Source organism: Squalius cephalus, assembly GCF_949319135.1.
Source record: "Squalius cephalus genome assembly, chromosome: 23".
NCBI classification, from domain to species: Eukaryota; Metazoa; Chordata; class Actinopteri; order Cypriniformes; family Leuciscidae; genus Squalius; species Squalius cephalus.
Window position 1 is genome coordinate 30402273 of NC_137144.1, and position 13421 is coordinate 30415693.

General features: G+C 44.6%; 1 protein-coding gene across 1 annotated transcript in view; it reads left to right on the forward strand.

Annotated features, from left to right (window-relative positions):
- Positions 1-383: 383 nt before the first annotated feature.
- The window catches only part of LOC307151289 (uncharacterized protein), a gene marked incomplete at its 5' end in the record, with an annotated part of 35977 nt that continues 22939 nt past the window's right edge, over positions 384-13421 (forward strand). The window contains 3 exons of the mRNA XM_079859241.1: positions 384-537; positions 2329-2597; positions 7296-13230. Of these exons, the coding sequence (XP_079715367.1) occupies positions 384-537; positions 2329-2597; positions 7296-13230 (6358 nt within the window). The remainder of the gene's footprint in view (positions 538-2328; positions 2598-7295; positions 13231-13421) is intronic.

A 13421-nucleotide genomic window follows, 5' to 3' on the forward strand; every position in this document is an offset into this window, starting at 1 on the left:
ACAGGATGACCATAGGCTGTCAACGACAACATCCTCCTCCACACCATTCACACAGGTGTCAATCGGAGGCTCCACAAGGACAGCTGGATACACCTGACTCAGAGCTACAGGAGCTGCTGACACACGCAAACCAGCTCCCTGAACAGGACTCACCCGAGGAGTCCTGTAAAGTACAAGCATCTGACTCCTTGCCTACCCCAGCTTAGGCAAGCTCACATCAGCACCGCCATAAGGACGGAGCAACACTTCAATTCTTCAGACTACCTTCTGACCTCCTGCCACCAGCACTAGGTCGGCCTGAAAACCTCTCTATGCTACATAGAGCCCTAACCCCTTCCTGCAACCACAGGCAAACACCTGCCCCGAAACTAATTAACTTCAGAATGACCGGTGACACCCTGTCAAGGCACCTGCTGCCTCGGCACCTGCTGCACCAACTCAAAGACCTGTACTTGGCTACTGTCTACAACACCTGGTGGAACGACCACCGCTCCAGTAAACACCAGCAACCAGAGGCCACCATGGCCTTCCAGCCTTGTATGACAGTGTCTGATCTTTCTGCACTTTCAACATCGTTCGTGGTTGTCCTTGAGAGGGACAACAACGACCGAAAGGGGGGGAATCTGTAGCGACTGAGACAAATCAGACACAATTATTTGCCATAGGCACACACAAATCTTTAAAACTTCCATCCGAGTGCAGGGTCCCAACCCCCCAGGCGGGGCGAAAGGGGCCTGGTTGCCATGGCCGCGATCAGATAGGATGTTTTATGACTCTCAGGAATGCTAACAAGTAACTAACTCTGCCACAGATATCAGAACAAACTCTCCTGCATTCATTTATTGATGAACTGACTGACATGAAATGAACAGGCATTCCAGAACATTTTGAGAATGATTTACTGTTGTGTGTTTTGTCTTTTAATAATTCTGTTGATACTATGATCTCTTTGATACTATGTAGTTATTACGGGACCAACTGTCTATGTAACCATGTTTGGTCTCGATAAATTGGTACTTTGAAGATCGAAATGATTGTGTACATGATATGCCAATAGCTGTGCAACACATTAGAATTACTAAGAATCTTCCTTAGTAGTGTCATTAAACACCAATGCAGCATGCCAGTCCGAGTGAGCAAGCTTAAGACAAAGGCTTGTAAATCCTGGTGACAGAAGAAACTCCCGCCAGACAGTCCACCCTTCTCATTGGTACAGCAAACCCAGAGAGGGGTGGCCATTCTCAGGCTTTATTAGAGACTGACCACAGTGACCGCGCTCTCTTCTCAACGCTTCTCATCCGACAACAAGGCAGCTTCTGCTGTTACTGGGGGAGGGGCTGGACCCCTTCCCCCCCCCACTTGGGCCCAGCTCCCTGGGCCCAAACAGGCCTGAGCAATGCCTGCCATGCTTTCATACTCCAAAAAGGGAGTCAGACTTTTCTTCAATCTAGAAAACAACTGCAACTTTACCATCACTGACTCAACGATCCACTCCTGGTCTTCAAGCCAGGACAGCAGGCTTCGACTCACAACAGCCATGTGCTCGAAGCCACCATGCTTTTCTTCAAGGCCATAGACCCAATCAACGAATCCAATCCAATCCAAGAATTTTCCACGATTGCAACTGCCATGCAAGTATTCTTTGATGAGATTGCTATGAAATAAGCTGATGGTTCTTTCATTTCTTTCCATACTGAAATAGATCGTATTCCATAGTTCTATTTCCTGTTTCCGGTTCCACATCACTCACCCCTTTACCTATGCATGTATGTATGGATGTATGAATGTATTTATGTTTGTTTAGTGTTAGTTATGCTTGTGATTTAGTTAATAAAACTTGTGCACAATTATGAATTTGGTTTCTGATCCTCTGTTTGCATACAAAGTCCCTTTTACGATTTTGATCTTGCTACATGCTAATTGCTGTACATAAGGAATAATTATTTTTCAGTGACCATGAACAATACATTTTCCTTAGAATAAATGAATAATCAAAGAGTTCGTTGGAACTGATTAATTGATTGTAATATTAATTTGGCTTACCTCAAAGTTAATCTAATTAACTGACCAAAATATTAATAATTAATCATAATTGGTAATTATGGATTATTATTAATATTTCCCCTTTGAGCTAATATTATTACACTTAAGTACAATTCTTTAAAAATTATTCTCAAAGTTTTCCTGTGTATGTAAATATGAATAATCCACACAAGTAATAGTGAATGAGTTTTTAGTCATCTTGAATCTTGTCTTAACAACAACTCTTCAGAAAATATTCTTGTTTTCTTAACTTAGTGAATCAAGTTCTTGGATATTCTATTTAAGGCCATCCCAAGCATGGTGATCATGATTCTCAGTCTACAGTGAAGAATCAGCGGGATCAAATGAACACCAGTGTTTCTGTCTCTGAGACTGAAGAAGTCGCCTCACAAAACAAGGGAGAGTATCCAGCAGACAGAGAAATGCAGTCAGCTGATAATGACCATCAGTCCAAGAAAAACGTTTCTTTTTGTGCAGCAAATGCTCAGCAGGAAGATGATGGTTCAACCACAATGAGATCAACTGAATCTCCTCAGATCTGCAAAAAGTCTACAGTGAAGAATCAGCCTGAAGAGTCTGTCACTGAGCAACAGAAGGACACTCAGCACACCATCAGTCCTGATGAAGATGATCATGATCCACAGTCTACAGAGAAGAATCAGCCTGAAGAGTCTGTCATTGAGCAACAGAAGGACACTCAGCACACCATCAGTCCTGATGAAGATGATCATGATCCTCAGTCTACAGTGAAGAATCAGCCTGAAGAGTCTGTCATTGAGCAACAGAAGGACACTCAGCACACCATCAGTCCTGATGAAGATGATCATGATCCTCAGTCTACAGGGAAGAATCAGCCTAAAGAGTCTGTCATTGAGCAACAGAAGGACACTCAGCACACCATCAGTCCTGATGAAGATGATCATGATCCTCAGTCTACAGTGAAGAATCAGCCTGAAGAGTCTGTCATTGAGCAACAGAAAGACACTCAGCACACCATCAGTCCTGATGAAGATGATCATGATCCACAGTCTACAGTGAAGAATCAGCCTAAAGAGTCTGTCATTGAGCAACAGAAGGACACTCAGCACACCATCAGTCCTGATGAAGATGATCATGATCCTCAGTCTACAGTGAAGAATCAGCCTAAAGAGTCTGTCATTGAGCAACAGAAAGACACTCAGCACACCATCAGTCCTGATGAAGATGATCATGATCCACAGTCTACAGTGAAGAATCAGCCTAAAGAGTCTGTCATTGAGCAACAGAAGGACACTCAGCACACCATCAGTCCTGATGAAGATGATCATGATCCTCAGTCTACAGTGAAGAATCAGCCTGAAGAGTCTGTCATTGAGCAACAGAAGGACACTCAGCACACCATCAGTCCTGATGAAGATGATCATGATCCTCAGTCTACAGGGAAGAATCAGCCTAAAGAGTCTGTCATTGAGCAACAGAAGGACACTCAGCACACCATCAGTCCTGATGAAGATGATCATGATCCTCAGTCTACAGTGAAGAATCAGTCTGAAGAGTCTGTCATTGAGCAACAGAAGGACACTCAGCACACCATCAGTCCTGATGAAGATGATCATGATCCTCAGTCTACAGTGAAGAATCAGCCTGAAGAGTCTGTCATTGAGCAACAGAAGGACACTCAGCACACCATCAGTCCTGATGAAGATAATCATGATCCTCAGTCTACAGTGAAGAATCAGCCTAAAGAGTCTGTCATTGAGCAACAGAAGGACACTCAGCACACCATCAGTCCTGATGAAGATGATCATGATCCTCAGTCTACAGGGAAGAATCAGCCTAAAGAGTCTGTCATTGAGCAACAGAAGGACACTCAGCACACCATCAGTCCTGATGAAGATAATCATGATCCTCAGTCTACAGGGAAGAATCAGCCTAATGAGTCTGTCATTGAGCAACAGAAGGACACTCAGCACACCATCAGTCCTGATGAAGATAATCATGATCCTCAGTCTACAGGGAAGAATCAGCCTGAAGAGTCTGTCATTGAGCAACAGAAGGACACTCAGCACACCATCAGTCCTGATGAAGATAATCATGATCCTCAGTCTACAGGGAAGAATCAGCCTAAAGAGTCTGTCATTGAGCAACAGAAGGACACTCAGCACACCATCAGTCCTGATGAAGATAATCATGATCCTCAGTCTACAGGGAAGAATCAGCCTAAAGAGTCGGTCAATGAGCAACAGAAGGACACTCAGCAAACCATCAGTCCTGATGAAGATAATCATGATCCTCAGTCTACAGGGAAGAATCAGCCTGAAGAGTCTGTCACTGAGCAACAGAAGGACACTCAGCAAACCATCAGTCCTGATGAAGATAATCATGATCCTCAGTCTACAGGGAAGAATCAGCCTGAAGAGTCTGTCACTGAGCAACAGAAGGACACTCAGCACACCATCAGTCCTGATGAAGATAATCATGATCCTCAGTCTACAGGGAAGAATCAGCCTGAAGAGTCTGTCAATGAGCAACAGAAGGACACTCAGCACACCATCAGTCCTGATGAAGATAATCATGATCCTCAGTCTACAGGGAAGAATCAGCCTAAAGAGTCTGTCATTGAGCAACAGAAGGACACTCAGCACACCATCAGTCCTGATGAAGATAATCATGATCCTCAGTCTACAGGGAAGAATCAGCCTAAAGAGTCTGTCATTGAGCAACAGAAGGACACTCAGCACACCATCAGTCCTGATGAAGATAATCATGATCCTCAGTCTACAGGGAAGAATCAGCCTGAAGAGTCTGTCACTGAGCAACAGAAGGACACTCAGCAAACCATCAGTCCTGATGAAGATAATCATGATCCTCAGTCTACAGGGAAGAATCAGCCTGAAGAGTCTGTCACTGAGCAACAGAAGGACACTCAGCACACCATCAGTCCTGATGAAGATAATCATGATCCTCAGTCTACAGGGAAGAATCAGCCTGAAGAGTCTGTCAATGAGCAACAGAAGGACACTCAGCACACCATCAGTCCTGATGAAGATAATCATGATCCTCAGTCTACAGGGAAGAATCAGCCTAAAGAGTCTGTCATTGAGCAACAGAAGGACACTCAGCACACCATCAGTCCTGATGAAGATAATCATGATCCTCAGTCTACAGGGAAGAATCAGCCTAAAGAGTCTGTCATTGAGCAACAGAAGGACACTCAGCACACCATCAGTCCTGATGAAGATAATCATGATCCTCAGTCTACAGGGAAGAATCAGCCTAAAGAGTCTGTCAATGAGCAACAGAAGGACACTCAGCACACCATCAGTCCTGATGAAGATAATCATGATCCTCAGTCTACAGGGAAGAATCAGCCTAAAGAGTCTGTCATTGAGCAACAGAAGGACACTCAGCACACCATCAGTCCTGATGAAGATGATCATGATCCTCAGTCTACAGGGAAGAAACAGCCTAAAGAGTCTGTCAATGAGCAACAGAAGGACACTCAGCACACCATCAGTCCTGGTGAAGATGATCATGATCCTCAGTCTACAGTGAAGAATCAGCCTAAAGAGTCTGTCAATGAGCAACAGAAAGACACTCAGCACACCATCAGTCCTGATGAAGATGATCATGATCCTCAGTCTACAGTGAAGAATCAGCCTGAAGAGTCTGTCACTGAGCAACAGAAGGACACTCAGCACACCATCAGTCCTGATGAAGATAATCATGATCCTCAGTCTACAGTGAAGAATCAGCCTGAAGAGTCTGTCAATGAGCAACAGAAAGACACTCAGCACACCATCAGTCCTGATGAAGATAATCATGATCCTCAGTCTACAGTGAAGAATCAGCCTGAAGAGTCTGTCACTGAGCAACAGAAGGACACTCAGCACACCATCAGTCCTGATGAAGATAATCATGATCCTCACTCTACAGGGAAGAATCAGCCTAAAGAGTCTGTCACTGAGCAACAGAAGGACACTCAGCACACCATCAGTCCTGATGAAGATGATCATGATCCTCAGTCTACAGGGAAGAATCAGCCTAAAGAGTCTGTCACTGAGCAACAGAAGGACACTCAGCACACCATCAGTCCTGGTGAAGATAATCATGATCCTCAGTCTACAGTGAAGAATCAGCCTAAAGAGTCTGTCAATGAGCAACAGAAAGACACTCAGCACACCATCAGTCCTGATGAAGATGATCATGATCCTCAGTCTACAGGGAAGAATCAGCCTAAAGAGTCTGTCACTGAGCAACAGAAGGACACTCAGCACACCATCAGTCCTGATGAAGATAATCATGATCCTCAGTCTACAGTGAAGAATCAGCCTAAAGAGTCTGTCAATGAGCAACAGAAAGACACTCAGCACACCATCAGTCCTGATGAAGATGATCATGATCCTCAGTCTACAGTGAAGAATCAGCCTGAAGAGTCTGTCACTGAGCAACAGAAGGACACTCAGCACACCATCAGTCCTGATGAAGATAATCATGATCCTCAGTCTACAGTGAAGAATCAGCCTAAAGAGTCTGTCAATGAGCAACAGAAAGACACTCAGCACACCATCAGTCCTGATGAAGATAATCATGATCCTCAGTCTACAGTGAAGAATCAGCCTGAAGAGTCTGTCACTGAGCAACAGAAGGACACTCAGCACACCATCAGTCCTGATGAAGATAATCATGATCCTCAGTCTACAGGGAAGAATCAGCCTAAAGAGTCTGTCACTGAGCAACAGAAGGACACTCAGCACACCATCAGTCCTGATGAAGATGATCATGATCCTCAGTCTACAGGGAAGAATCAGCCTAAAGAGTCTGTCACTGAGCAACAGAAGGACACTCAGCACACCATCAGTCCTGGTGAAGATAATCATGATCCTCAGTCTACAGTGAAGAATCAGCCTAAAGAGTCTGTCACTGAGCAACAGAAGGACACTCAGCACACCATCAGTCCTGGTGAAGATAATCATGATCCTCAGTCTACAGGGAAGAATCAGCCTAAAGAGTCTGTCACTGAGCAACAGAAGGACACTCAGCACACCATCAGTCCTGATGAAGATGATCATGATCCTCAGTCTACAGGGAAGAATCAGCCTAAAGAGTCTGTCACTGAGCAACAGAAGGACACTCAGCACACCATCAGTCCTGATGAAGATAATCATGATCCTCAGTCTACGGGGAAGAATCAGCCTAAAGAGTCTGTCACTGAGCAACAGAAGGACACTCAGCACACCATCATTCCTGATGAAGATGATCATGATCCTCAGTCTACAGGGAAGAATCAGCCTAAAGAGTCTGTCACTGAGCAACAGAAGGACACTCAGCACACCATCAGTCCTGGTGAAGATAATCATGATCCTCAGTCTACAGTGAAGAATCAGCCTAAAGAGTCTGTCAATGAGCAACAGAAAGACACTCAGCACACCATCAGTCCTGATGAAGATAATCATGATCCTCAGTCTACAGGGAAGAATCAGCCTAAAGAGTCTGTCAATGAGCAACAGAAAGACACTCAGCACACCATCAGTCCTGATGAAGATGATCATGATCCTCAGTCTACAGTGAAGAATCAGCCTGAAGAGTCTGTCAATGAGCAACAGAAGGACACTCAGCACACCATCAGTCCTGATGAAAATGATCATGATCCTCAGTCTACAGGGAAGAATCAGCCTAAAGAGTCGGTCAATGAGCAACAGAAGGACACTCAGCACACCATCATTCCTGATGAAGATAATCATGATCCTCAGTCTACAGAGAAGAATCAGCCTAAAGAGTCGGTCAATGAGCAACAGAAGGACACTCAGCACACCATCAGTCCTGGTGAAGATAATCATGATCCTCAGTCTACAGTGAAGAATCAGCCTGAAGAGTCTGTCACTGAGCAACAGAAAGACACTCAGCACACCATCAGTCCTGATGAAGATAATCATGATCCTCAGTCTACAGTGAAGAATCAGCCTAAAGAGTCTGTCACTGAGCAACAGAAGGACACTCAGCACACCATCAGTCCTGATGAAGATGATCATGATCCTCAGTCTACAGGGAAGAATCAGCCTAAAGAGTCTGTCACTGAGCAACAGAAGGACACTCAGCACACCATCAGTCCTGATGAAGATAATCATGATCCTCAGTCTACAGTGAAGAATCAGCCTAAAGAGTCTGTCAATGAGCAACAGAAAGACACTCAGCACACCATCAGTCCTGATGAAGATGATCATGATCCTCAGTCTACAGTGAAGAATCAGCCTGAAGAGTCTGTCACTGAGCAACAGAAGGACACTCAGCACACCATCAGTCCTGATGAAGATAATCATGATCCTCAGTCTACAGGGAAGAATCAGCCTAAAGAGTCTGTCACTGAGCAACAGAAGTACACTCAGCACACCATCAGTCCTGATGAAGACAATCATGATCCTCAGTCTACAGGGAAGAATCAGCCTAAAGAGTCTGTCACTGAGCAACAGAAGTACACTCAGCACACCATCAGTCCTGATGAAGATGATCATGATCCTCAGTCTACAGGGAAGAATCAGCCTAAAGAGTCTGTCACTGAGCAACAGAAGGACACTCAGCACACCATCAGTCCTGGTGAAGATAATCATGATCCTCAGTCTACAGTGAAGGATCAGCCTAAAGAGTCTGTCACTGAGCAACAGAAGGACACTCAGCACACCATCAGTCCTGATGAAGATGATCATGATCCTCAGTCTACAGGGAAGAATCAGCCTAAAGAGTCTGTCACTGAGCAACAGAAGGACACTAAGCACACCATCAGTCCTGATGAAGATAATCATGATCCTCAGTCTACAGGGAAGAATCAGCCTAAAGAGTCTGTCAATGAGCAACAGAAGGACACTCAGCACACCATCAGTCCTGATGAAGATGATCATGATCCTCAGTCTACAGGGAAGAATCAGCCTGAAGAGTCTGTCACTGAGCAACAGAAAGACACTCAGCACACCATCAGTCCTGATGAAGATAATCATGATCCTCAGTCTACAGTGAAGAATCAGCCTAAAGAGTCTGTCACTGAGCAACAGAAGGACACTCAGCACACCATCAGTCCTGATGAAGATGATCATGATCCTCAGTCTACAGGGAAGAATCAGCCTAAAGAGTCTGTCACTGAGCAACAGAAGGACACTCAGCACACCATCAGTCCTGATGAAGATAATCATGATCCTCAGTCTACAGTGAAGAATCAGCCTAAAGAGTCTGTCAATGAGCAACAGAAAGACACTCAGCACACCATCAGTCCTGATGAAGATGATCATGATCCTCAGTCTACAGTGAAGAATCAGCCTGAAGAGTCTGTCACTGAGCAACAGAAGGACACTCAGCACACCATCAGTCCTGATGAAGATAATCATGATCCTCAGTCTACAGTGAAGAATCAGCCTAAAGAGTCTGTCAATGAGCAACAGAAAGACACTCAGCACACCATCAGTCCTGATGAAGATAATCATGATCCTCAGTCTACAGTGAAGAATCAGCCTGAAGAGTCTGTCACTGAGCAACAGAAGGACACTCAGCACACCATCAGTCCTGATGAAGATAATCATGATCCTCAGTCTACAGGGAAGAATCAGCCTAAAGAGTCTGTCACTGAGCAACAGAAGTACACTCAGCACACCATCAGTCCTGATGAAGATGATCATGATCCTCAGTCTACAGGGAAGAATCAGCCTAAAGAGTCTGTCACTGAGCAACAGAAGGACACTCAGCACACCATCAGTCCTGGTGAAGATAATCATGATCCTCAGTCTACAGTGAAGGATCAGCCTAAAGAGTCTGTCACTGAGCAACAGAAGGACACTCAGCACACCATCAGTCCTGATGAAGATGATCATGATCCTCAGTCTACAGGGAAGAATCAGCCTAAAGAGTCTGTCACTGAGCAACAGAAGGACACTAAGCACACCATCAGTCCTGATGAAGATAATCATGATCCTCAGTCTACAGGGAAGAATCAGCCTAAAGAGTCTGTCAATGAGCAACAGAAGGACACTCAGCACACCATCAGTCCTGATGAAGATGATCATGATCCTCAGTCTACAGGGAAGAATCAGCCTAAAGAGTCTGTCAATGAGCAACAGAAGGACACTCAGCACACCATCATTCCTGATGAAGATAATCATGATCCTCAGTCTACAGGGAAGAATCAGCCTAAAGAGTCGGTCAATGAGCAACAGAAGGACACTCAGCACACCATCATTCCTGATGAAGATAATCATGATCCTCAGTCTACAGGGAAGAATCAGCCTAAAGAGTCGGTCAATGAGCAACAGAAGGACACTCAGCACACCATCATTCCTGATGAAGATAATCATGATCCTCAGTCTACAGGGAAGAATCAGCCTGAAGAGTCTGTCACTGAGCAACAGAAGGACATTCAGCACACCATCAGTCCTGATGAAGATAATCATGATCCTCAGTCTACAGGGAAGAATCAGCCTGAAGAGTCTGTCACTGAGCAACAGAAGGACATTCAGCACACCATCAGTCCTGATGAAGATAATCATGATCCTCAGTCTACAGGGAAGAATCAGCCTGAAGAGTCTGTCATTGAGCAACAGAAGGACACTCAGCACACCATCAGTCCTGATGAAGATAATCATGATCCTCAGTCTACAGGGAAGAATCAGCCTAAAGAGTCTGTCATTGAGCAACAGAAGGACACTCAGCACACCATCAGTCCTGATGAAGATAATCATGATCCTCAGTCTACAGGGAAGAATCAGCCTAAAGAGTCGGTCAATGAGCAACAGAAGGACACTCAGCAAACCATCAGTCCTGATGAAGATAATCATGATCCTCAGTCTACAGGGAAGAATCAGCCTGAAGAGTCTGTCACTGAGCAACAGAAGGACACTCAGCACACCATCAGTCCTGATGAAGATAATCATGATCCTCAGTCTACAGGGAAGAATCAGCCTGAAGAGTCTGTCAATGAGCAACAGAAGGACACTCAGCACACCATCAGTCCTGATGAAGATAATCATGATCCTCAGTCTACAGGGAAGAATCAGCCTAAAGAGTCTGTCATTGAGCAACAGAAGGACACTCAGCACACCATCATTCCTGATGAAGATAATCATGATCCTCAGTCTACAGGGAAGAATCAGCCTGAAGAGTCTGTCACTGAGCAACAGAAGGACACTCAGCACATCATCAGTCCTGATGAAGATAATCATGATCCTCAGTCTACAGGGAAGAATCAGCCTAAAGAGTCTGTCATTGAGCAACAGAAGGACACTCAGCACACCATCAGTCCTGATGAAGATAATCATGATCCTCAGTCTACAGGGAAGAATCAGCCTAAAGAGTCTGTCATTGAGCAACAGAAGGACACTCAGCACACCATCAGTCCTGATGAAGATAATCATGATCCTCAGTCTACAGGGAAGAATCAGCCTAAAGAGTCTGTCAATGAGCAACAGAAGGACACTCAGCACACCATCAGTCCTGATAAAGATGATCATGATCCTCAGTCTACAGGGAAGAAACAGCCTAAAGAGTCTGTCAATGAGCAACAGAAGGACACTCAGCACACCATCAGTCCTGATGAAGATGATCATGATCCTCAGTCTACAGTGAAGAATCAGCCTAAAGAGTCTGTCAATGAGCAACAGAAAGACACTCAGCACACCATCAGTCCTGATGAAGATGATCATGATCCTCAGTCTACAGTGAAGAATCAGCCTGAAGAGTCTGTCAATGAGCAACAGAAGGACACTCAGCACACCATCAGTCCTGATGAAGATGATCATGATCCTCAGTCTACAGTGAAGAATCAGCCTGAAGAGTCTGTCACTGAGCAACAGAAGGACACTCAGCACACCATCATTCCTGATGAAGATAATCATGATCCTCAGTCTACAGGGAAGAATCAGCCTAAAGAGTCTGTCAATGAGCAACAGAAAGACACTCAGCACACCATCAGTCCTGATGAAGATGATCATGATCCTCAGTCTACAGTGAAGAATCAGCCTGAAGAGTCTGTCACTGAGCAACAGAAGGACACTCAGCACACCATCAGTCCTGATGAAGATAATCATGATCCTCAGTCTACAGGGAAGAATCAGCCTAAAGAGTCTGTCACTGAGCAACAGAAGGACACTCAGCACACCATCAGTCCTGATGAAGATGATCATGATCCTCAGTCTACAGGGAAGAATCAGCCTAAAGAGTCTGTCACTGAGCAACAGAAGGACACTCAGCACACCATCAGTCCTGGTGAAGATAATCATGATCCTCAGTCTACAGGGAAGAATCAGCCTAAAGAGTCTGTCAATGAGCAACAGAAAGACACTCAGCACACCATCAGTCCTGATGAAGATGATCATGATCCTCAGTCTACAGGGAAGAATCAGCCTGAAGAGTCTGTCACTGAGCAACAGAAGGACACTCAGCACACCATCAGTCCTGATGAAGATAATCATGATCCTCAGTCTACAGTGAAGAATCAGTCTAAAGAGTCTGTCACTGAGCAACAGAAGGACACTCAGCACACCATCAGTCCTGATGAAGATGATCATGATCCTCAGTCTACAGGGAAGAATCAGCCTAAAGAGTCTGTCACTGAGCAACAGAAGGACACTCAGCACACCATCAGTCCTGATGAAGATAATCATGATCCTCAGTCTACAGTGAAGAATCAGCCTAAAGAGTCTGTCACTGAGCAACAGAAGGACACTCAGCACACCATCAGTCCTGATGAAGATAATCATGATCCTCAGTCTACAGTGAAGAATCAGCCTAAAGAGTCTGTCACTGAGCAACAGAAGGACACTCAGCACACCATCAGTCCTGATGAAGATGATCATGATCCTCAGTCTACAGGGAAGAATCAGCCTAAAGAGTCTGTCACTGAGAAACAGACGGACACTCAGCAAACCATCAGTCCTGATGAAGATGATCATGATCCTCAGTCTACAGGGAAGAATCAGCATAAAGAGTCTGTCCCTGAGAAACAGACGGACACTCAGCAAACCATCAGTCCTGATGAAGATGATCATGTTTCTGATAATGACGATCTGTCCAAGACAAATGTTTCTTCTAGTGCATCAGAAGCCAGTAACCAGTCAGGAAGATCTGATATCAAAACTGATGATCGTCATAAGGAGAAACAAGAGGATTACAGAAGACAAAAAAATAATAAACAAAAGGAGAAAAAGCATCACTCTCCAGCAGAAACAAGAGGTGTGTTTTAATGCGTTACACTTTCTACCCATGATTCAGAAAATCTCAGTTTTACTGTCTTCATAATCTCAGTAATGTAAGTAATGTTCAGGACCATGATAGCATTTATGACATTTGCTAGTTTGCCGTTGTAGTGAATACTTTCTAATAGTCTAGTAATTCAAAATGAGGCACAATCCTAACTGTTTATT